At 40.9% G+C, this 26303-nt stretch overlaps 2 protein-coding genes across 2 annotated transcripts; one reads left to right on the top strand and one right to left on the bottom strand.

Annotated features, from left to right (window-relative positions):
• The first annotated feature begins 2085 nt into the window (after positions 1–2085).
• si:ch73-54f23.4 (nuclear factor 7, ovary) lies at positions 2086–9022 on the top strand. Its single transcript, XM_034123997.1, has 5 exons — positions 2086–2226; positions 2627–2722; positions 3662–3895; positions 4550–4874; positions 5436–9022. The coding sequence occupies exons 1-5, from the start codon at positions 2158–2160 to the stop codon at positions 5987–5989; spliced, it is 1278 nt and encodes a 425-aa protein (XP_033979888.1). The 5' UTR covers positions 2086–2157; the 3' UTR covers positions 5990–9022.
• si:dkeyp-77h1.4 lies at positions 6732–25553 on the bottom strand. Its single transcript, XM_034123996.1, has 11 exons — positions 25457–25553; positions 23285–23350; positions 22920–22940; positions 21801–22076; positions 20109–20229; positions 19506–19681; positions 19098–19240; positions 17898–18075; positions 14753–14931; positions 12351–12443; positions 6732–11673 (listed from the first exon to the last, which is right to left on the bottom strand). Exons 1-11 carry the CDS (start codon positions 25482–25484, stop codon positions 10522–10524), a joined length of 2433 nt encoding a protein of 810 aa, XP_033979887.1. The 5' UTR covers positions 25485–25553; the 3' UTR covers positions 6732–10521.
• Positions 25554–26303: the final 750 nt, after the last annotated feature.

The following is a 26303-nucleotide window of genomic DNA, read 5'->3' as shown; positions in this document are numbered from 1 at the left end:
TGGTGTGTCTTTGTATGACAGTTTATGATCCCGAAAATGAATATATATATATATGCCTTTATGTAGAAATAATGCTTACATGTTTATTTCTGCATGACGTTAAAAAAATTGACATGCTGTAAACATGTGAGTATTAGATATAGTTTGCTTTTGATTAAAGATCTCCTAATTAAACATAAACTAAAAAAAGATTAATTAAAGGTGGGGTAGGTAATTCCCTTCAGAAACACTTTTTTGTTATATTCCATGGAATGCTCTTAACATCCCGATAGCAATGAATATCTTAAATGCTTTGGCTATAAATATATAAAAAAATGTAATCTGTGGAAGCCGTGGCGCTGTAGAAAGCACGACCAATCATCTGCCTCGGCCCGCGGCAGATAACTGGATGGCCTACCTGCCTGTCAGCCTTCCATTTCGTGCACAAACTTATCTCGTGCCTTCATTGGTCATGTGCGCGTTCGTGTGTTAGAGGAGGGGCTCTGTGAGGAAGTCTGAAGGAAGGGGCAGATTTTTTTCAGTTGTGTACTTTCAAATTCTAGCGCACTCGAGCTGGTTTCTCCATTCTTACCTACCCTACCTTTAAATTGAAATGTGCATTTACAGCTGCTTTGATCCTCAGTCAGGACTAGCTTCACACGCCTTCATGACTTCTAGCAGTGGGCCTTAGTACTGTACTTGAGAACAATTTCAAGGTTATTGTAATTTACTCAAACATTTTTCATGTTAAGCTACTTTAATTTGATATATGTGATTCTCAAATGGTAATGAGTAATTTTACGATTGGTATTTTGAGTATAATTTGATGCCAATACTTTTGTATATTTACTAAAGTAAGATTTTGAAATGCAGGACTTTAACTTGTATTTTTACAAATTAGTAATACTACTATTGATTAAGTAAAACAACATGTGAGCAGTTTCTTATCCCCTGGTTTTATTTAATCCTCCTGTCAGTGTCCTCTCCCCCTGCCGCATACTGTAGAGCTCTGAGTCTGCAGATCAGAGCAGTGCCAGGACCAGGCGCCATGAATAATAGATTATGAACATTTGCAGAGATGAGCAATTCTGCTTCAGTGCAAACACACACACAGACACACAAGCACACACACACACACACACACACACACACACACACACACACACACACACACACACACACACACACACACACATACACATACACGTGCACGCACACACACACGCACACAGACACGCACACGCACACGCACGCACGCACGCACGCACACAGCCAGACCTCCGTGTGTGTCAAGGTTGATGGGGGAGACAGGCAGAGGAAAATATATAAGAAGTTGAGATAAATGGACAGATAAAAACAGGATAGGCTTTTGGCTGGGAGGCAGATATTTACTCAGGGGAACAGAGCAGAAATGCTGACTGTATGAACCTCTCAGACAATATGAACCCCAGCAGGGATAACTGAGCATCCTTTACTGCAACTAAAGCAGGAGCTGTGATGTCTCAGTTTCTGCATCCTCTTCCAGACATTAGTAGAGCCCACTTGCAAAAATAAACACGTATTGTCTACCTTTCCAGGCCCAAAAGAAAGAAAGAAACCTGTCGATATGAAACACAATATCTGCCCCCCAACACCGACAGAATCTGCTTTGATTCCAAAGACGCTGGCGGACAGAAATAGAATAGACCCTCCTGTGTCTCCAGCCATAAATCGCTGCTGTCGGCTAAAACAGTCAACATTATGCACACACCCCTTCACTCTCTACTCTTAATAAATCCATATATACTCAAGTCAGGCTGTGGACCCTGATCTGTGCTCAATACATTTTCTCCTGTTCATTTTCTGTAAGATGTATGTCCTCTCTCTTGATGCTCGGTTACATTACTGTTGTTCTAGCATGTCTGTGTGTGTGTGTGTGTGTGTGTGTGTGTGTGTGTGTGTGTGTGTGTGTGTGTGTGGTGTGTGTGTGTGTGTGTGTGTGTGTGTGTGTGTGTGTGTGTGTGTGTGTGTGTGTGTGTGTGTGTGTGTGTGTGTGTGTTTCCCCCCCTCTTTCTTTTACTCCCTCTCCCTCTCTGTATTGTTTTGTCCTCCAATGTGTCTCTCCCTCTCACTCAGTCCAGCTCTAATATTGCACTTTGCTCAATACATTTCTATTTTGTCCAATTTGCAGTTACTGGAATGAACCAAAATCACTACAAAGGCACCAACAACAACAACTGCAGTAAAAGTCTTCTCAGTGATCAAAAGGTAAGCGCCGATGTTTCATGGTTTTCACCAGCTGCTGACATGGAGACATTGTCTAACATAATGTGACTGTATTCATTTTTCAAAGATCGTATTTGTTTGCAGGATATTAAATTAGTAACGTTTCTGTTTCATGTGTACTTGTTCTCCAATTGTGTGTGTGTGTGTGTGTGTGTGTGTGTGTGTGTGTGTGTGTGTGTGTGTGTGTGTGTGTGTGTGTGTGTGTGTGTGTGTGTGTGTGTGTGTGTGTGTGTGTGTGTGTGTGTGTGTGTGTGTGTGTGTGTGTGTGTGTGTGTGTGTGTGTGTGTGTGTGTGTGTGTGTGTGTGTGTGTGTGTGTGTGTGTGTGTGTGTGTGTGTGTGTGTGTGTGTGTGTGTGTGTGTGTGTGTATGTGTGTGTTACAGGAAAAGCTTATCCAGGCTATTAAAAGAATCAAGCACGAGGTAGACGAATGCAGGGAAGCAGAGACGAAGACATTCATAGAGTCTTTGGGCGTAGAGGTATTGTTACTGCGTTATTAATTCTCATCTTTGACTAAAATACTCTCTTTCGACGCAGTTAAAGAAGTTTGACTAAAACTACATTCATATATACGGTAGAGCAGGGCGATTCAATTGGCGGCCCGCGGGCCAAATCCGGCCCCGGGGTGATATTTACTGGCCCTTTGAGTATATTGTTAAAAAGTAATCTCATTTTTTTTTTTAAAGATTTTTTTTGGGGCCAGAGTGCCTTTCAGAGAGGGTGTTAACAATTAAATTGAGAGATAGAGGGGAAGACATTGCCTGAAAACTTCGGCGGGCTCAGGTTTCAAACCCACCTACTAGCTACTGTAGTGACAACTCCTGTCATTTATTGCATCTCTGCGTGAATGATTAGATCATTTCACCTAAATCAAATGAAATGATGTTGATGGTTAAATTAGCTTCACATGTACTGAGTTCTGAACCTGCCATTTAGATCTCTAAAGGCCTTGGGGCGATGTTGTTTGATTGAATTAAACACAATATATGCACTCCACTCCACTATGCTGTTGTAGTATTTACTGTATCTGAAGCTCTTAATATGATTGCTCATATTTCAAGCCATCTTTTTCCCGGCCCCTTCCTTTGGATCATTTTCATCAACCGGCCCCCATTCCAAACTAATTGAATAGCCCTGCGGTAGAGGATTAGGGCCACATGTGAAAACATTTTTTAGATCTGACCAAAGGTGACATTCTTTTCTGATCTCTGAGAAAAAAATATTATAATTTTCTGAAAATCTCAGAAATCTGACTTTGATCACAAAAACAACATTTCACTTTTGATCAGCTCTCAAAACAATGTTAACATGTGGCCCTAATCCTCCTCCGCACATACTGTGATATTCTTTACAGTTCAAAAACAGAAAAGATTATCCATATCATCACATTCATTATCTCTAAACTCCTCCTCTTTCAGAACAGTTTTGATGCCCTCAAACGAGAAGTCAGATCCGAGTTTGAGAACCTCCATCGTTTCCTGGATGAGGAGGAATGTAAGGATCTGGAGCGACTTCAGAGAGAGAGACAGAAACAAGTGAAGCAGCTCAAAGAGAGGGAGAAGAAAATAGCAGCGCAAGCGACAGACCTGGAGACAGCGATATATGTCCTCAACAAAAAACTGACCGAGGAGGACCATCCCAAACTGCTCAGAGTGAGGAAGAGAAGAAATTAGCATGCAGAGATGTGGCTTATTATTAGCTTGAATAGACTGTAACCATTTAGACAGAGGGTGAGCTAATGTAAGATAGAGGTGTAAAATAGTTTGGACTCCCTCCATATGACACTCTGGAAACTTCCTTCCCCAGCAGCAGGGCCACACACGGGGTCACAAAGGGTCACTGCAAGCATTCCCCTTGGCCTGCGACAAACTATACTTACCACTCGTGACTTGTCGAAATAACTGTCTATAATTGCTCCTTCTCTTGGAGCTGCTGGGAAACAATGTGACTGTGCAGGTTAACATGAAGAGCTGCAGAGCAACCCTGTTAGCTGTTCTGCCCCTCTTCCTCTGCACTCCTTTGAACAATTATAGACATTGATTGGCTAAACGGTTGACTTTCACAATCAATTTCTCATTTAAAAGTGAAAGGGAGTCAGCAAATAGGAACAGGCAGCAATCTGGCTGAGGTCAAAGCTTGCATTTCTAGTTCAAACTGAAAATTGCTCTCAGAAAACCTGCCCCAAAATAATGAAAGACAACTGCAATAGTTGTTGTGTATATGGATTGAAAAAGATAATAACATGACATAATAGACAATGTGATTATTTCCACTAACTCTCCTTGAAATGTTTTGTCTCATTGCAGGAAATTCAAGATCTCATAAAAAGGCAGGTCTTCTCAACCAAACTGTTTTCCCTTTCTCTCAGTAATCTTCTGTGTGAGCATGCTGGGCATTTCCTCTCATTTCTGCACATCAAATCCATCTCCATAACCCTCAAACTGTGGTGCGTTTACCCGATCGATGTTCCACCATTCATCATTCAGTCCTCCCCCTTCCTGCTTTGTCCTAACAGGTCCCAGGTCAGCTTCAAACCTCCAGCAGAGGTGGACACTGAGGTGCGCTCCGGACAGTTTGTGGGTCCCATTCAGTACCGGATATGGAAGCACATGAAAAGCTGGCTCTACCCAAGTATGTTCACACTATCTCCCATTTACAAGTGTGTGCATGTGTGCAAACAAATTCAAACCTTAAACTTGATACATATCTCTCTAAACTATTTTACATGGGTCTCGTGTTTTTGTGCATGTAAATGGTCTGCAAAGGCTAAAATCCCAAATGTTTCTCTGCCTTGAACGCCTCCATTGGATTCCTTTATTTACTTTTGTAACATACACTGAAAGACATCACTATGTAACACTCGCGCTTCTATTGGCCTGTGCTCAAACACATTGCACGTGATAGTGCTAAGGGGCGGGACATCTCTAAGCGGTTGACCAATCACAACAGAGCCGGCCAGCTAACCAATCAGAGCAGACTGGGCTCTGGTTTCAGACAGAGGGTGAAAAGAGTAGAGGCACTAAATACAAATATGAACCTTAAAATGAGCATAACAGGTTTTCTTAAAGTTCTCATCGACAAGTTGTCAGATTGGTCCCCACCTCCCTTGTTTCCTAGTACTCTCCTCGCTGAATTGCCATTACAGTATGTCATTTGATTAACCACATACAAACGTACTCTATTTGCCTACAGGTATAACATCAATGACCTTTGACCCTGAGACGGCCCATCCTAACCTATCCCTGTCCAAGTCCTGCACCTCAGTGTGGTTTGAGGAGGATAAAGACACGAAGGGTTGCCAGCCCAACCCTCAGCGGTTCCACTATTATTACTCTGTGTTCGGCCACCAGAGCTTCACCACTGGACGACACTACTGGGAGGTGGAGGTGGGACGTAAGACAGCGTGGAGGTTGGGCGTGGCGCGAGCTGACGTCCCACGAGGGGAGATGGACGCGACAGGAACCTCCAGCGGCGTCTGGACTATGGCCATGAAGGGCGGGTCTGTGGTGGCCTGCACCGACCCCGAGCCCACGAAGGTCAACGTGTCCACCCGCCTCGTCCGCATCGGGTTGTTCTTAGACTGTGAGAAGGAGGAGTTGTCTTTTTATAACGCTGTCACCATGTCGCCTATTTACACCTTCTCCATGGAGTATGTCGGCGTGGCTCTGTTCCCCTTCTTTAACCCGTGTGACGCAGACGAAGGGAGGAACGTGGCGGCCCTTAAGATGTTTAACCCTTCCATTTGATGCAGAGGTTTACAACACAAATTGTTCATTTAATGTTAATAAAACTACAGTATATATCATTTTTTGGCCAGGGCTTAAGAGACAAGATAATTAAGTGGCAACTATTAATTAAGTATGGTTAGTATGAAATCATTTTCATCTTATGTGAAATAACAGCATTTCAATTTTCTTTGGACGTTTTTCAATTTCCTGTAATTTTAACAGAAGGATTAATTGATTGAGAAAAAAGATGACTTCACCTCAATTTTGTTACATTTTTTTGACATTTTACTGACAATATGATACATTGATTGAGAAAGTAACAGACATATTAATTTATAAAGAAAACAATCGTTAGTTATCTAATTGTATACTGTGAATACCACTTGCTTAAAAACTGTTAAATGATTTTTCAGTACAAACATAAAACATGCCTATACAAGTATGTTTTCTGTTTTAAATGATGTTTTACAGTTGTAACTTAAAAAGTAAAATACATATTTGCTTCAAATGAAGGTTGTTATCTGCAAGTGTGAACATTATGATGTCACCTCTGTTCGGCTATAAATATCTCTGTTGTGGCTGCTTAGCTATGATGTGTCCTGCGAGGGTATAGAAGCTGGTATTAGTGGCACGTGGGGCCTGAAGGGTGAGAAAGTGGCGCGTGACACTCTGATGGCTGACATTGAGTGAGACGACTCATTGACAGGGAGAGAAAACAGTTTGAGAGAATAGGAAAACAAAGACAAGAGGACGGCAGAAATGTCATAATCGCTTGTTTATTCTTAGTATTCCTTTAGACATGAAATAAAGAAACAAAAAATATTTTCTTTACAAAACATCTGTGTGTGAAGTGTTGTGCAAAAAGGGAGTACAGAGAGATGTCACACCATACACTCACACATACACACACACATTCTCACACACATACACGCACACACCAAGGCCAGAACAGCAGAAGTAAACAGAGAAGATCAGGGCAGAGATGACTCACATAGTGCAAGAAGTGCAGAAGTGGTAGTAAAACTAGTAGTTATCTATTAGTTATTGGTGGGTAAAACACCAGAATCTCCAATAACCCACCAGACTGAGCCTTCTTTGAGATGCTGGTAAACTAAAGGCTTGTCCTGCCTCTCTCACAACCCTACTCACTCTGACTGGAGTGGCTTGGTATTACAATCACTGACAATAATACTGTACAGTAGCGGTGGTGTATGGAAATGCTTTTAGGTCAGTCTCTCGTCAAATGCTCACCACAACCAAACCCTGTTGGTTACAAAGCGTTCATCTGATCACTCACCAACTCCTTGCTGTGCCACAGACTTGAATAATGCTATTTGAAACACCACTCACTTACAAACAGAGCGCCATCAGCACTCATTATGCTACTTATATTAATCTGGAAAACCATAATCACTTTCAACGTTTTTATACATTATAGATATCTCCAAAGCATATCACAGGCCAGCCACTTGTTGTTCAGTCGGGTGTGCGAAAATGTTTCGTGAATACCCTACGTTTCAAGAAAAAGGTGCCATTAGGAGTGTCGGCAAATGACAAGAGGCACTAAACAAAGACAAGAGTCACTCAAATATCTCAAAGTTACGATATCTTTTACAATATTCTGTGGCTTTACACACATTCACACTTAAACACAGCACTTGGTTTCTTCATGTTGCGGGACGATTTAAGCAGGCACATGAATACCTCACTCGACAACACACACGGAGAAGCTCAAATAAAGTACAGTCGGGTCACTCTGTACACGCTGGCTATGCATAGATTCAGCACGCACAATAAACCACTCGTAAATCATTCACACGTGTGCGTCATAGGCAAAAACACAGAAACCCCAAACACACAATGATGGCAACATTGAAACGTCACTCCTCTGGACACACACACACACTTTAGGACGATAAAAGCCTGTTTTTCATGTCGTGGGCATGCTGCAGCTTTAGGTGACGTAGGTTAAACATTTTAATACAACACGTAAATACTGTGAAGGATGCTGCGAGTACCGTCAGGTTGGCAATAACAGCAGATCTCAAAAGATCTAATATACTCTTTAATGGATTTTTTTACAATATTTGGTTCTTAAATTAGTTCAAGATGTTAGTGAATATTAGTGTAGATAGATTATAGTACTGTGAGCGTATATATTTTATATTCTGGATTTAATTTGAGTGAGAAATGTTAAATTCTTCTTTATTATTCAGTATAATACAACAACCATTCTATACACGAGAAACATTCAGCCTGTAGGGGGTTACACCGGCGTACACATGCAATATTTACAAGGCTGGAATGTGTGTGTGTGTTTGTGTGTGTGCGTGTGTGTAAAGACAATTGTTAGTATTGCCAATATAGGTTTGTGTTTCTTTTACAGATCCAGTCTAGAAATGAGACCTATCCAGAGTTTGTGTAAAACATCTGACTATCTGATACTTTTTGTAAATTGAACATCGAGGCCCCTTCATTCATTATTACAGTATATTTGTCGATCTTAGTATCAAATCCGACATCTAAACCTCCCTCATCATATGGTTCTTTAAAATGCTAAAGTGTCGCATGATATTAATTGAACTGTAAGAAAAATCTATTATTTAGGAAAGCTACCAAGAAATGTTCCCACATCTCACTAACTGAATTTCATGGCTGTCATTTTGTGCTTAATTGAAAAAAAGTTTTTATAGATTTCCGTGCAATGAACCTGGACTTTCCATTGGTTGGTTAGAATATGAGGCAGAGACATGCATTTTGTAACACTAAAATGTATCTGCACACGTCCCTCTACCATACAGGAGGTTCAGCTACGTTTGATCTGTGTTAAACAGCCACACAAATGATGCTGTGGCTTCCATATATGCATCATTGAAGTGTTTTGACCCATTAAAGAAACAGGAACTACTGTAAGTCACTGTCAACACAACCAAATACTTCAGAGGAAATATCTAGTTGGAAAGATTAATCAAATCTCTGTCAAAGGCTGTGTACTTTAAGAGACACCGCAAAATAATGTTCTGCTCTTACTTCCGGTAACATTTATCAATGTAGATTGCAAAAAAAACTCATCAGCAATATTTCTTTCCAGATATCACAATAATCAAGATAATCCACACACCTTGTTACGATCAGTTTAATGTAGAAACAACTTTATTACTGCCAAATTACACCCGCTCACGTGCAAAAGGAGGTGGATGCACGCTTCCCTTTGTAGCAGGTGTACTTTAGTTGGTAGAAAGAAACGTAGAAAGAAACATTGCTGTTGTGTTTTTTTAATTCATTTTTGGCACACTTGCGCACCACAAGCCAAGTACTATGTAGTTTCATTATATTTAAAACAAGGGCAGACATCCCTACGGCAGGTATCTCCAACACTTGGCAACACACACCAGAACGATTTAGATTAATGAACAGCACCACAGGTAACAGAGCAAATATGCCTTCTGTGTTTTGGGGTGATCTGTCCTTTTAAGTAAGTAATGCTCCGCGAAGGAACGGAGAAAAGGGATAAAAAAAGAAGGGGAAGGGTCAGGGAAGAATTACTTAATTAGTAGACAATGAAGAAGGGAAGGTTGATACAAAAAAAGAAGGGACAAGCTAGCACGTGCTAACTTTTCGACCTCACCAGACGCTTTCATTCAGGGTTTCACCTTGGAAACACAGCGGGAACATGGTGGTCCTATTAAGTGCTGGAGTTGCTGCTGTTATAAGCTTGCTATAAAACTGAAGGAATAATGGGACTTTTATAGAGCCGCGGGGAAATCCAGATCAAAAGGCAGCAAAGTGGTTGATCCGGACTTTGGGGATCAGTCGGCAAAACACATTTTAATCAGCGGAGATATCCATTGGGAGACTGAATATCAATATCAGAGGCTATAAATAGTAAAGTTAGTATTATTAGTTTGGTGAAGTTACGCAAAACGAATTGTTTTCCTATATGTGATCATGTATTGCAGATGTTTCAGAGGCCATATTTCTGCTACAGTATGTACAGCGTGTGATCAAAGCGCTTTCATTTTCTTGTTTTGATGATGTCCAATCTAAAAAAAAATCTGAGTGGCTGTAAATTTCATGCATTTTATCCACATGCTGATAGAGGAACAAGCATTTTAGATTGGAAACAGTTAGGTCTGACAATATACTAGAATATTTGTTTTAATGTAATGTTGTAAACCTCTCTGGCTACCTCATTATGTTAGAAAAACCTTATGTGGAGTTTTATTTGTAAACTCTGCAAAGGAGTTAATTTGCAGTCTGACAGTTCTAATATAAAGTTACCAAAAAACAGATTTTAACAACAAGCCACATCTGTTACTGTATATGTATACGTTGTTGTGAATCAAAAAGTCTCACAGGCTATGTGTTAGTTTGTGAGTTAGATACCGTTATCAAAGTAATATTGTGTTCAGGTGTTAGACATGTTGGACCGAAGTCCTCGCTCCAGTTTCAGTGGTTTCTTCATTATTTGGTGGGGGGTGTTCGATTGTCAGTGGTGGTAGATTGAGAATATCTGTGGGGCTTCCCTTGGTGTTTTGCAGGGGCAGTTCTCAGGTGGTGGTGGTTGGATCCTCAGCCGCGGCGCCATCTTTGCTGGCCTCCATTGCAGCGCCACTAGATTTCGGCTCGACTTCAGGGGTTTTCGGGGTAGCTGCTTTTGGAGCCTCGATGATATCAATGTGATCCGGGCTGGGTTTGGAGTCTGGCTCAGGCGTACCGTTGGTGATGGGCTCGGGTGTGGTGGGCTTAGAGGGCTCAGGAGTTGGAGTCAGGGCACTTTTACTTTCAGGGGTTGGAGTCAGGGCACGTTTACTTTCAGGGGTTGGAGTCAGGGCACTTTTACTTTCAGCCGTAGGAGTCAGGGCACTTTTACTTTCAGGGGTTGGAGTCAGGGCACTTTTACTTTCAGCCGTAGGAGTCAGGGCACTTTTACTTTCAGCCGTTGGAGTCAGGGCACTTTTACTTTCAGCCGTTGGAGTCAGGGCACTTTTACTTTCAGCCGTTGGAGTCAGGGCACTTTTACTTTCAGCCGTTGAAGTCAGGGCACTTTTACTTTCAGGGGTTGGAGTCAGGGCACTTTTACTTTCAGCCGTTGGAGTCAGGGCACTTTTACTTTCAGCCGTTGGAGTCAGGGCACTTTTACTTTCAGCCGTTGGAGTCAGGGCACTTTTACTTTCAGCCGTTGGAGTCAGGGCACTTTTACTTTCAGGGGTTGGAGTCAGGGCACTTTTACTTTCAGGTAATGGAGAGGGGGCTTTCGGAGCAGGTGATTTGGGCTCTGGGCTCGGGGTGGGTGCAGGTTTTGGATCAGCTGGACTCAGACTAAACTTGAGCTCAGGGGTTAAGGCTGGGCTGAGCTTAACATCTGCAGGTTTGGGCACGTCTAGCTTAATCTCAACTGGTGGATCTGGGGTTTTCGTGGGCTCGGGGGTTTTTGTAGGCTCAGGTGTTGGAGGGGCTTTAGTTTTAACTACTGGACTTGATTTTACTTCCACAGCAGGAGGAGTGCTTGGCTTGGACTCGGCAGCAGCAGCGGGCGGGGGGCTTGGTGGGGCTTCAGAGACGCTTACAGCCACAGAGTCGAGGTTATGATCGGCGGCATCAGTGTCAGTGTCCAGAGGGAGGGCGGTGTTAAACCCAACGCCAGAGTCACTGGTGTCGAGGTTACCCATCCCAACCTCTTTAGAGGAAACCTCCAGACCCTGAGATTAAAACAGACAACAAGGTAAGGCAGGTTTATTTGGATCGCTTCCCCTTCAACAACAAGGCACTTCAAAGGGCTTTACAGAAGGACATCAAAATATGTTAGGACAAGGTAAATCAGACACAAAGGGATATAAATAGATACATAAATAAAATGGAAGGTTTTAAGAAGAGGAGAAATTATTGAAACAGGTCCCAGCTCAGCTACAGTGCAGTGCAAGAAAGAGTCCAAAATGAAATGTAATTATAGGAAGAGGCAAACAGAAACTTTGTAAGGAGTTGTTTAAAAGAACGGAGATCTGGAGCACGTCTCTGATCTTCTGGGAGTTTGCTCCAGATACTGCCCACTGCTTTATTATAGTCAGGGCGGTAAGCAGGCCAGTCCCAGAAGACCTGAGAGGTTTTGGATGGTTCATAACATAGCAGCAGATCAAAAATCTATTTGGGCTCTAAACCATTCATTGCTTCAACCAACAGGAGTAGATATAAAATGAATTCTTCACTGCAAAGATCTGAGACCTGGACTGATGCGATCCGCTCTGGTGAAGTGAGAGAGGACTCTAGCAGCAGCGCTCTGAATAAACTGCAGCCGTCTGAACGCAGGAAATAGTTTAGTCAATTCAGACATTATTAAAACCTCTCAAAGACTTAAGAAAGAAATGTTAAATATCCTTACTTTGATATCCACCTCAGTGCTCTGGGACTTCTCTGTGTTGTCGGCCTGGGAGTGCTTGGAGTCTTCACTGAGTTTGGTGATGTTCTTGACCACCTGAGAAAATGCACACAGACAAGAGTAGTCATGTAATGATATCAGGATAGAGTCTTTGTGTAACTTGTGTCCTATCTTATCCTATCTTATCTTTTTCTTATCTTATCTTATAGAGGTGGTGGACACTAAGTATATCAAGCACTGTATTGAAAGCAGAGAGCATTCTGGCCTCTCCAGGTCATGTTCTTGCAGATTATTTTCATCTGTTGCCATCAGGGCGTAGATATGATCTACCTGCTCTTAAGACAAATCGCTTTTCAAAATCATTCATCCCCTCTGTGCTCAAACTTTTAAATTCTTGATAGGCTTTTTAACTTGATTATTTATTTATTATTGTGATGCTATGAACTATTCATGGTGTAAATTGGAATGATCCACATCCAGGCTCCCGGGTGTATCTGTGTGCTTTCTTCCTGTATGTTCCTGCCTGTGTACATGACATAAACTGCTCATAACTAATTGCCCCTTGCGGGATTAATAAAGTTGTTGATTGATTGATTGATTAAGAAAGTACATTTCTCTGGTACTTCTACTGTGCTTGAGTATTAGCACTTTAAGTTTCTACTACATTATGTACTTTTTATTTCACTACATGTATTTAACCTGTTAAGCCCTGAGCCTGTTTTTCAGGTCTCAGGCTCGAAAATGACATTCCCAGAACAAATGACCATATCTTCCCTTCTAAAAGGGTTAAATTAATAATCTTTTTTCTCAAAGTAATGATAAACCTGTGAGTTGGATGTAGAAAAGTCAGAATCAATATGGATGTTTTTTATTTTAAAGAAAATTCAGATTTTTTGAGAGATTTAGCAAAAAGAAACCACTTCTGGGGTCATTTGGGTGGATTTTCCATATCTCTGGCCCCCCTTGCTCGATTTTGATGGTTGACACCTCTTTCTGACCGTTAGAGCCAATAGAATCGAAGGGGGAGTCCCCCACACACACACATTGTGAAGACAAAAGGTGCGCATGTAATTTTCAATCAGAGTGAACCTATCTCTAGCTTTGACATCTGGAAACGGAAAAGCAGTTTTAATGCTTATGGATTATCAGAAATCATTTCAAAGGGACACAGACACATTAGATTAACCTATGGATTAACTTCAGCAGCGTTTTTATCGTTTTAATGCCATTGAAGACCACTTTGGAGAGACTACAGAGCCAAGGTAAAAATGTTAGCATTTTTAGCTACCTAGCGTCACCTGTTTTGATGTCCGTTTTTGCTTATAACGTCGCAAATACGTATAATTCAGTGGTAATGTCGGTGTCAATAGATTCTGTGTCACCTCACGATGTGAATCGATGTGTTGGATGTGGTGAAAAGCTAAATAATAAGGTTTTGTGAGTGATTTTCGGTGCAGTAAGGTGTTAGCATTTTTCGCTCGTTGCTAATTCAGAGGCTCAGTGTTAGCATTGTGGGTTTTATTTTGAAAAAAAAAAAAAAAGATCAGTTAGATGAGTTTCTTCCCGTTACATGGATATAAAACATTCATAGTTTTATTAAATGAACATTCCCTCAGACACTGTTTCCTGCAAGATGTTACGGCAGTGCCCCGGTACCGGGGTCTCTCGGGCTTAACAGGTTAAAGATTCAGATTTAAATTCTTAATACAAAACAAAATCAACAAACAATGGATTATTGTTTAATTAAATGAAAGACTAAATATTATTGATCCTGTAGTGAATTTCAAAAGCCGTATTTATAGTTAAAGAAAATAAGCTCAATCTTTACCAGCTGCAACATTAAGGTGATGAACACACTAATGGTTTAATCATTTTATATAAAAAAATTAAATATTGGTGCAATTCTAGAAGGGTCTGTTGTGCAGAACATATATTTATACTTTTGGTACTTTAAGGGGGCCTTGTTATGCAAATTGTCATGTTCCATATTTTAATTCGCAAGTGTTACTTAGTGATGTCATTATGTCATAGAAGTAAACAAAGGAGTCCAATGGAGGTGTTTCAGGCATGTGGGAGAGAAACTTGGGGATTTTAGCCTTTGCAGACCATTTACATGCTTAAAACCAATATAACACTACAGGAAAGGCAGAAGTCCTACAAGCAAAATAAGTCCTCTTCAACAATCAATTTGATTGCAGGATTTTACTTTTAGCAGATGATATGTTATACTGTGGTCCTGCTTTCTGAACTTAAGTAACTTAAGATCTCTGTAGTTCATCCACCGCTGCAGGATAATCATCATCAACATGACCCTCATCCCGTTATGTCAATGTCATTAGGAAAAGCGCTATAAAAATCCAATGTATTATGATTATGATTATTATATGTGCATTTGTCCCCCCCACCTGTCTGAAGGCCTCTCCCTCGTCCTCCCCTGATTTCTGGGCGATCTTCTCCAGGGCCGCCCCCCTCTGCCCCCTCTTCTTCACTTTGATCAGGCAGGACAGCAGACACACCAGCAGAAGGAAAGCCAGGAAGCCCAACATGGCAATGATGGCCACGTACAGCGACTCCAGTCTGTAGGCTGTGTGGAGGCAACGTGGGAAAAGGTGGAAGAGCTAATAATTCATCTGACATTTCATTGATGTATTCAAATTCCAGTTTTTAGCCACAAAACATCCATCCTTCAGCAGCTACCACACCAATATGAAAGGTCCCCTATTATTCTGTTTCTCATCAATATATTATAGGTCTCAGATATATACAAAACATGTCTCTGAAGTGTTTGGCTGAAACACCAAACTGATCATTGCAGCATCCCATAATCCCCTCTGTTTCAGCCCTGTTTCAAAAGTGCTGATTCTCTGTCTGTTACTTCAGATGAAAATAAGGAGCCCCTCCCCACGCCCCTCTGAGAGATATTTGGTTAAAAAAAACACAATGGTGCTCGAGGAGGAGATTCAGGTGATAAGGTGGGGGGGGGTTACCTTGGTTGGTGATTGGCTAATGGTTACACAAGCCAACAAATCGTTATGACATCATAAAGTGGCCAAAATCTGATCTGCCTGAGTTATTAATTACTGCTTTTTAACTAGAAAGTGTTATTTACTTTTCTTGTATTCACTGTTTTGAACGAAACATCGACATTTTAATGCATGCCAGCGCCATTACTGCTGTTAAAGTTAGACTCAGCCCTGTCGTGCTCATGTAGTCTATTTCTTCACGCAAAGTTGTTGGGCAAAGTTTGCATCAAGTGCTTACCGACGCAATTCTGTTAAAAGTGGTTAAGTTAAGAGTACGTATTAAGAATCAACTCCGCAAACTGTTCCCCTATGCCGCTCTAAGCGTTGGCCCGGGCACCGTGATGCGGCCGCGGGGCTCAGAGGCTCTCCTGCCGTGCATGTTGTGCGGTAAAATACCTCCGTTAAAACTATTCCCTACTACTTTATAACCCAGCGGTTATGTAAGAGTAAGTTACTAATGCGCCTATTTGATATTAATTCCTCTATATGTATTTCGCCGTTTGTTTTACTGTGAGCAATGAATTATCTTTCAACAATCTTAAGTGTACCCAATTTAAACTCAGTCTGCAGTTACAGCATCGAGTTGTTATTATACAAAATTAAGTGCAAACTATATTTTTCATGCTTATGCAACGCTATCCATGTTGGAATCTGCAGGAGAGTTAACGTTAGCTCTCAGTAGAAAGTGACGGAGGTGATTTCAGTTAAGGTGCATTCAGGCACAATTCAGTAAAAGTGTGTATTGGGCGAGGATGCATGTATAACGTCAGCAAGATGTGTTCAATGTAGTACAGTAAAATGCAGTCTTTAGCGAGAAATATCAATAAATACAGTTTTATTAAGGAGATGTTTTACTACAACATAAAGTAGATATTAGACAGTATGCAAACGAGATAAAGGAGTGTATATTGAAGTAATTAGGATCTGCTGTGTAGAGAATCATGGAATTGTACTGGTATCTAACAATGCCATCCTTATAAATGTATATAAATACAATACCGTTTTAAATGATACTTGTGTTTTAATGTTTGATTCCATTAATTGAATTAAATATGTTTTAATGAATTCTACTGAAATGATTGTTACATTGTCATCATGTAACTATTTTGTTCTTTCATTTGCCTCACCAGAAAACAGTCACACCTCCTCTTGAAGACATTTTGCCTCCTGCTATGGACTTCAGGTTCACATTAGGTAAGCCCTTGAGTGTGTCAGACTAGTTGTTGTTTCAGAGGTTAATTCAAGACGTGTTATGTTTACATACTAATATAATGAGCATCAGGTAAACGTACCCATTTCTATTTTTTGAATCACAGATGGGATGGAGATGTAAACTATGCAGCACTAGTGTCACCACTCAAAGTGATATTTTAAAACATTATCGACTCCATCATGGAACCTTTGGACAGAAACGTGCCTTGCCCTGCATTCATGTAGACTGGCATGCGCTCTCACTTATCAAGATAAAAGTTGAAATAATCGTCTGTTCTTTTTATTCTAGGACCCATGTGCCACTTTATATACATCTCTGAGCATGAGGTGGGGTTAAAAAGAAGTAGTTGGACATTTTATGAACTATATCAATATCATGATTATTTGGTTCATTTTCTTGCAAACCAGCCTTTTTTTGATGGCTTAAACCCCTTGTAATGCATGTGAATAGCACCTCTGTTACCGTCTGTTAACAGCTAATGTAAACTGGCTCGTTATGTTTTCAAGACGGATTTGATTTTTGTTTTGAGGAAAACACATGGTGTGTCCTGATTTGTACTCAATTTAGTGTTTTGTTTGTATTTACAGGGAACAGCAGAGGTCGAAGTGCAACAGGCTCGTGATGCACAGCATGAAGTGATACGTTGCCCAAGAGCCAGATGCAGTTATAACCATCAAGTAATAACCATGTGTCTCCATGTATGTTAATGTGTTTTTATGACAACTGTTTTGAAATAATCACATTTTAATAAAATGTATTAACATGTCCATAATGTTCCCTTTTTTAATTTATTTGTTTAATCTGCAATGTTTCAATGCTATCAAATATTTAAAGGGTTGGATTGAAATCAGGAAGAGTTTGTCGTATATAGGTTCCGGCAACTCAATTGTGTTTTATTATTTACTTTATTCTCGTGTGGTTCTTAGCAGATTGTTATTTGCATTGGTTACACTTAATATCTGGGCTTTAATTGTAGGCTCATCTCATCTTTTCATATGCAGAAAAAATCACATTAGTGAGTTTACCCAACTCCTATAATTGCTTGGAACCACTTGACACATATTTTTTAAGTTTTAGCAAAGTAACACATTCTTGAGTAGAGGAAAACTAAAAAAAGTACATTTCACCAACTCAAAAATTGCAAAAGTTGATTAAACTCTTAAAATTGCTTGGAATCGCTTGACACATATTTTATAAGTTTTACCAAAGCAACAGTTTTTACAGTGCATGTTGATGTAGAAAAGACATGAAAACGTGGATTTTGCATAATAGGTGACCTTTAACATCTAACATTATTTAGCTCATTTTTCAATCATTCCTCATCAGCCACATCCCAGTCCTTACGCAGTAGTCCCAGGTGGGTGGTGGACACGGTGAAGCCCAGTATGTCGGTCACTTTGAACTCGCCCACATCAGAAGTTTTCACCTGATCCAGAAAAATCCAAGAACCATCCATATAGAGACGCTCCTCGAAACCCAGATCTGCTTGGGCCTAGAAGAGACACATTTATACATTTAACATAAACAAACTGAAAGGATACAGATGACATTAATGAATGATGCAATGGAGAAAATACCGAAAAACAACAATCCTTATTGTTTGTAAAAGACTAAAATGGCGAAGTTAACTTGATATCACGAGTAAAAAAGGTGAGTCATACTGGATTAAATGTCCATTACCAGATGAACCACAAAACAAGTGAAATATTGGCTTGACATTGACAAATTGTGGGACTTAAAGGTGGGGTAGGTAATTTTGGAGAAACCGGCTCGAGATCGCTAGAATTTGAAAATACACAGCCGGAAAAAATCTGCCACTTCCTTACAGAGCCCCTCCTCTAACACACACGAACGCGCACATGACCAATGAGGGCACGAGATAAGTTTGTGCACAGATGGAAGGCTGACAGGCAGGTAGGCCATCCAGTTATTTTAGCCGGGCCGGCTAAAATGATTGGTCGTGCTTTTTACAGTACTACGGCTTCCACAGATGACGTTTTTTATGGATTTTTTGTCAAAGCACTTAAGATATTCATTGCTATCGGGATGTTAAGAGCATTCCATGGAATATAACAAAAAGTGTATCTCGAGCCGGTTTCTCAAACTTACCTACCCCACCTTTAAGTGTCATATAAATAATATAAGGTGTACAAAGTTTCCCACAGGATTATTTGGCTTAGGTTGAAAGCCAAAACATATAAATTCAGTTAATAATGTAAGCCTAAACAATACACATCTCATACAATATAAGGATTTTGCAGTGTGAAAAAGTGTCTATGGTGTTCATCCCTAAGGTAATGACCTCTTTTCATAAAATACACAACTTGTTTTCAAACACATAGAGGATTTCTATTGTAAATAACATTTAACCTACAGTCATATCAACTCTGTTATGTTCCTACTTTAAAAGTTAAAGCCATTTCACATCATTTTCTCCATCCCTGACGTTAAATACAGGGACTAAAGTAATCACAACAGTAATGGGACTAAAATGAATAAAAAGGCTTTGGTTACACTTGTGAATTCTCCCTTGTCCAGCAGCAGATGGGGTGTGTGGTCGTAGTCGGAGGTGTAGTACAGGTGCACCAAGGAGCTGTTGAGTATCAGGTTGATCTTCAGAGTTTTACCGTGGTGCAGCTTTACAAAGTTCTGATGCTCTGCGACACAGAGAGACAGAGAAGGGAGGACGTAGGATAAGTACATCGCAGCGCTGTTTACATGAATCATCTTAAATGCATTAGCCTGCTGGAGTCCATTAACGTTAGGGTCTTTAAAAAGCCATTACGGCAGACAGAAGGAGCGTAATAACTAGAGATGAAACAACAACAACAACAACATCCTGATGGAAGGTGGGGACCGTTTAAAACCGGTCAAGCGTGGAAGAAAAAAATATATACGATCAGTCTTCATTTGCACTTTTACCTTTGACATTGAGACACACTTTCCTCTGGATAACACCTTCAGCATCCCTGACGGTGTAGCTGCCCTCGTCGGCCCCAGAGACCGCGCTGAGCGAGGCGTGGCGCTCGCTGACGCTGATGCGCCCCTGGTATCCGTCCCTGGACATCCCGGTGCTGGTCAGCAGCATCAGAGCAGGTCTGAGGAGGAGAAAGTCAGGGAGGGTGAACTTTCCTTAACCTTTCTCATTCAAAGAAGACATTTTGTGGTTCATATTTGTATTTTGTGACATGTTTCCATGCTTGAATGTTCAAAAAGGTCTTTATTTTTCTCTGTGCTGCAGCACCTCTGTTCACCCTCTGTCTGAAACCAGAGTCTGCTCTGATTGGTTAGCTGATCGTGTGTGGGAGAGAAAGAGGGAACTTTGGGATTGTTGCCTTTGCAGACCATTTACATGCACAAAAGCCTATATAACACACTACATGTAATGGAAGACCCCAAAAAGCATAATAGGGCCCCTTTAAGTATTTTACATGGCATGCATATCAAGGTAGGAAAATGGCATTAAAGATTCAGTTTGGGTTAAAATATCTATATATAATACATAGTGTGTTTTGCTGACTCTACCTGGACGTCTGGTTGGCCTCCACAGCACTGGGCCTGTACTCCAGGGTGATGGGGGTGGTCATCCCCAACAGCGGAATATTGAAGTGATCTCCATATTTAACGATCAGCTCGTTGGAGCAATCTAGAAAGTAAAATAAGGGTTAGGGTTAGAGTGTGTTCTTGAATAAAAAGAAGCAACAAAGTTAGTCAATGGTCTGACTTTTAAGTAGAAAAGAGTGAAAAAGAGAGACAATTCATTGGCTTTGAGTAAAGTTAACTAGAATTAGCACACAGCGATTGTTTATATGTCTGTCCAAAATATCATCACATCATTGTTTTATCCTTCTAGACTTCTGTGTACAGTTGTCTTATTAAGCATATGATTTGTTTGGTTATAGCCCAATCATTTGTGACGTTACAGTGACCTTTACATTTTGAAAACCAAAACAGTATCAGTTCACCCTTGAGTCCATTTGGATGGATGTTTGTACGTTACAGCTGTTTAACGAATGGACAACAAGAAACCATAATGCCTGCAGCCATTGCTGTCGCAGAGCCATTACATGATAGAAACATAGGAGCAGTGAGAGAAAGGACAGATGGGGGGGTGAAGGAGTGAGGGAAGAGAGAGGAAGGGAGAGGGAATGGCTTGGCAGATGTGGCAGAAAGGGGGGCAGATTGCAGAGAAAAGAGCACTGATCCAAAAATATCAAGGCAGCTGAAATGAAAGGGTAGGGATACAAACCAAGCAGAGGGAAAGGCAGCAACGACAAGATAAAGAGAGGAAAACAGCGGGAGGGAAGGAGAGAGGAGTGGGCTGGTGGTTAAAGAGCTGCATAATTACTGCCTGGCAGATCCTCACACTTTCAGAACACACACACAAACACACACACCTCTTCATCAACTCACAACACATTACGCCCTCCATATGGCACATCTTGCGCACATTGCTACGCTACAGTTGCATTTATCCACGCTGGATTTGAGCCCACTGCCTCCCTCTCTCTGTGTGTGTGTGTGTGTGTGTGTGTGTGTGTGTGTGTGTGTGTGTGTGTGTGTGTGTGTGCGTGTGCGTGTGCGTGTGTCTAATCCCATCACAGTCACAGACCACAGTCAACACTGGTGCAACTTGTAATACTTGGAGGACAAACACGATGTGTAACTGAGAGGTTTATTTAGCTGCTGCCTGCATGATTAATGCCGTCACAGAAGTGACAGCGCCGACACGACCATCACTGACTCCAGATCAGATATCAGAAGCATCCAGTGGTGCTATTCAGATACCTTACTTAAATAAAAGTACCAATAACTCACTGCTAAAACACTATATTACAAGTGAGAGCGAAGTGTTTAGAGGGCGTTGAATTACTATCAGCAGCATGTACTTCAGGTAATAAAGGTAAAACAATTTAGGTAAACAAATAAATGCAATATTATTGGAATAAATAAATGTATGCGCACAAGATATTTTCTTGTAATTTTAATTATTTTTTACGTCATCTATGTTTGTTAATCTGTAAAGCCCAATGAGACAAATGTGTTTTGTGATAGTAGGCTATATAAATAAACTTTGATTTGGTTTTGAATTTCACATATTCGTTTTTCAGATTTTAAATGAGTGTTATAAACTCCAGTTCGGCCTGCGATAGTGTTGCATGCAGTTGATGCTATGCTTCATTACCATTCATAATGTATAACACACTCTTCCAGTACCTCGGACAATAAGCGTGGTGCGCTGGACGTCCTGGAGCGTCTCCGGGTTCTTCACTGTGTAAACGCCCTCGTCTCCCTCGTCCACAGCGTCGATGATCAGGTGGCTGAAATGGCTGTTGAGTTTGGCCCGACTGTTGACCACGATGCCGCCGCGCATCAGGAACACGTCTCCGGACCGCGGAGAGGAGCGGTTCCTAAACGTGACGTCCAGCGCCAGAGAGGGCAGCCGGATGTGGTAGTCCTCCCCGTGGAAGAAGGTCTGGAAGTCCTCCTCCACTGGATCGTACGAAGGAGATGATAGATGATAACTTTTAAATGTTTAATGCTATTTTATTTCTATTTCTGAAATATTTTTGGACTGTTTATTTCTTGTGTCTTAATTTCTCTTATGTACATTGCCTTGTTTTTTATGCTGCTGCAACGCAAACATTTCCCAAATTGGGATCAATAAAGTACTTTCTATCTTTCTATCTATCTACCTACCTAGCTATCCATCTATCCAGCATCCATCTATCGATCTACTAGCGAGAGCGAGCGACAGACCGAGCGATGCGAGCGAGCGAGCGAGAGCGACCCCACCGAGCGAGCTAGCGACCGACCGACCGAGCGAGAGCGAGAGCGAGCGAGCGAGCGATCGATGCGAGCGAGCGATAGCGATCGAGCGAGCGAGCGACCGATCGAGCGATCGACCGACCGAGCTATATCGATCTAGCTATATCTATGCTATCTATCTATCTATCTACCGTATCTATCTACCTATCTATCTATCTACCTACCTATCTATCTATCTATCTACCTATCTATCTATCTACCTATCTATCTAAGATAAGATAAGATAAGATAAGATAAGATGGTCCTTTATTAATCCCCGTGGGGAAATTCAGTAGTTTAAACAGCAACAGGGTAAGATTGGAAAACAGGACAGCACAGAATCCAATACAATTACAGATAAAATTAAAGATAACATTACAATTATATACAGTTAAGTAACTTTAAAATAAGAAATTAATTAAATGAAGGTATATACATATTTGTGAGTGGTGACAAACCAGTAACAGGACAACAACAGCTCCTAATTCATCATTAATGAGTGAGATGAACTGGTACAAAAAGTCTTACCATTCACAGGTGCAGAAAGAGCTGTAAACAGAGATAAAAGAAATACAAATCAAAAGAAATATCAGTAATATAATGACTCATTTCTTTATCAGTTGTGCAATATAGGCCCTTTCTTCCTGTTTTTAAATTGTTACACCATATTCTTCTGGATGTATTCACATATTGTCTGTTAGAATGTTCCAGCACCATCAAACTGTCCTTTAATATCAAATCAAACAATGTTTCCTGAGCAAATAAACACAGTGTAGAAGTAGTAGGATCACCTGACTGCCAAAAGAGTGAACACTGACAGTTGTGCAAAAAAACATTTAATATCTTTCCAGATCACTATAGAGGAAACATATTCAGATATTTAATGAACATACCTGTAGTGAGTAGGACGCTTAATGCGATTACACAGACTGCCGCCATCCTGGATGATTGTTTTGTACCTAGGAGGAGAAAGGGTAGAGTGTGAATTCATAGAAAGTTAACATAATAGGCAAGGTCATGTTAACAGTTTCATAGTCTGTGCAGATATATTCAGTATTTTTCTGTCCTCTTTTTAATATTGTGGATCAAGGACAGGTAGATTTCGCTCCAAATGGTTGCCTTTTCTCATATTAAAACAGGTGTAGGACTTAATCCCTGGATGATATCACTCAATGATGACTGAAGCATCCACTGAGGCACTCGCCTAGAAACTGAAAGCATCTTTTTATTCAAAGTGTCAGATTTTCTTTAAAGAATTTACAAGATTTGGAAAGTTATTGCTGTAAATTTCAATATTAGCAGAAAAGAATAATAACCTTTTGGCTCACATCATACGTTCAGCTTAACCCCAAATAGACTCAAATGAATTGGATCTAGGTTGATCTGTGCAGCATCTTTTTCATTAAAGTGCACCAATCATGCTATTTTTAGGCAATAGCATAGGTCTCACAGTGTGAGAAAAAGTTTTTAGAGAGTACTTGTCCATGGACAAGTGAGTTTGGCAATTTACTTGTCCGAATACATTTTTCACTTGTCCAGATTGGACAAAAATTGGGGCCACTGGAATCTTCTTCTTCGCCAACGTATTTTACATTTTCCCACGTTTTTTACGACACCGCTAACGTAAGTGAGCGGTAAGATTTTACTGTATCACACATAGGGTTGGGTATCGTTTGGATTTTAACGATTCCGGTTCTGCTTTTCGATTCCGGTTATTTTCGGTTCTTGATTCCGGTTCTTTGAGAGAGTAAAAATAAGTCCCATGACAAACTGGGAGAAAAACATATTTATGAAAACATTAAGTCAAACCTGTATTCCTATTTACAAATCACTTCATACTGTTTAATTTCTTACGGTTATTGAATACAATTATATAAAAATAATCTCTGCATTGTTTAGTTAGTTCTAAGTGGTGCAGTTTGAGAATGTACAATTGGCCCAGTCTCCTCTGATGTTACACTGCAACCTGCCTGTGAGACAGAGTCCAACCACACATGTCCAACACATAGGCCTAATAATAATAATAATAATAATACATTATATTTATAGCCTATAGGCCTAGCGCTTTTCTACAACTCAAAGACGCTTGCATGCTTACACATGTCCTGCAATACACATGCTGCAGCTGCCCAGCTGCTCACTGTTTGTAAATAAATAGTATTTTCATTTCAATAATGTACTTTCTATACCCTGCTTCATAAACAATACTGACATCCCTGTGCTCCTCCGAGTCTGGGGACGGGGGATGTGAGGACAGCGCGAGGACACAGACAGGGAGGCTGCTTTATTGCATAAAGGAAATGGCGTCAATATTAACAACGTAGGAGCTAAAACGCTTAATAACCTTCATTGCGTGTTAAAGAAAGAACATAAGAAAGTTTGACAAAGATTAGGCTGTTAAACGGGCAGCGGGTCCGCTGTGTGTAGAAAGAGAGAGGGAGAGAGAGAGACGCTGAACTGCACCGTGCATCGATCAGATGATCCGGAGCAGAGAGAGCTGCGGTCCGCGGGGCTCGGCCTCGCCTCCTGTCCTCACAACTCTTATTAATCCCGGTACCGGACAATTGTTATTTGTTCCTACTCGGAACCGAATTTTGCTTCCCAACCCTGCCACTGTGCTACACGTCCCGCCCCGCCCCGCCCCGCCCCGTCTAACAGTACAGAAAGCGGCGAGATGCAGGAATCGACAAGCACAACCGAAACTAACATTTCTAAACGAACAATGCATACATGCCAACCTTTCCAAATCCAAAAGAGGTAGGTTTGCGCGCGGCAAATGTGCACGCCCAAATTAGGTAATCAGAACCCCAGTAATTACATGTATAAACCAGTGACGTGCGGTGAGGTTCATGGCTGGTGAGGCACTGACTCTTTCAGAGTCAGATTTACAAATATTATAGCCTATTTTGACCTTAATCGAAATATTCTGTTATTTTCAAAAGCTTTTTTAGTCTGATGCTATGATTAATTTTAAACAGACCGATCAACAAAAGGATACCCAAAATCTAAATATTGGATTGTTCTTTCTAAGTAAGATCCCATGTTCATTACAGTTGTGGTCTTACCTTGACTTGAAGATGAATATAAGTCCATGCTATCCTTCTGGACAACAATCTCTATTACTGTTTTGTAAAAGTCCTCCGTATCTTCCTGTAGTTTCAAAAGTCGAGTTTGTTGTTTGCGGTAGAATAACAGTAGCAACAAGAACCTGTGGGCTCACGTGCGCCCCCTTCAGTGCGGCAGAGGTTATGGCTGCCTCCCCTGGTGCATTTTCATTGCCGTTGAGAGCAGCGAGCCTAAATATCATATATACGTGAAATAAGTTATTTAGAGACTATGGATGGCGAGGATAAATGTAATAAAGGGATCTACAAACATTACATTGGTGACCTACAGTGAGATGGGAACAGGCATGCGCTTAGGGCCCGCTTTCCAGACAGTTTCTGTGGGGTGACGCATTCTGAGGTGAGGCAGATCTCATCTGTGCCTCACCTCACCCCACAGTAAATGGCTTGAGCGCACTCACAAAATAAGTGGCCGCGCTAAATTAGTGCCCGCGCTCCAGCAAGTTACTGTGGGCTTACGAGAGGCAGTGCTCGTGCCTGCCTCACTTCTCATAGCTCCCGTAGCGGAGCTCGGCCAATTTGCTGATTTTGACTATAAAATGCGATTGGAATCATACAGAAATCACATTTACACAAGATCAGTGGAGACATTTTATTATTATTATTATTTAGTTTTTCTTTAATTGTTTTTCCGTTACATTGGAGTATGACAGGTGAGGCTCTGCCTCCCCTGCCTCCACTGACTGCACGTCGCTGGTATAAACCATGTATTTAACATATATTGCATCATTTTATGCATTTTTCAGAAAAAGTGGTAGTTTGGTAAACACTAAACAGTGACATCAAC

The sequence above is a fragment of the Trematomus bernacchii genome, unplaced genomic scaffold (assembly GCF_902827165.1).
Source record: "Trematomus bernacchii unplaced genomic scaffold, fTreBer1.1, whole genome shotgun sequence".
Lineage (NCBI taxonomy): Eukaryota > Metazoa > Chordata > Actinopteri > Perciformes > Nototheniidae > Trematomus > Trematomus bernacchii.
Note: the sequence above shows the minus strand (reverse complement) of the source record. Positions and strands in the feature narration are given on the sequence as shown.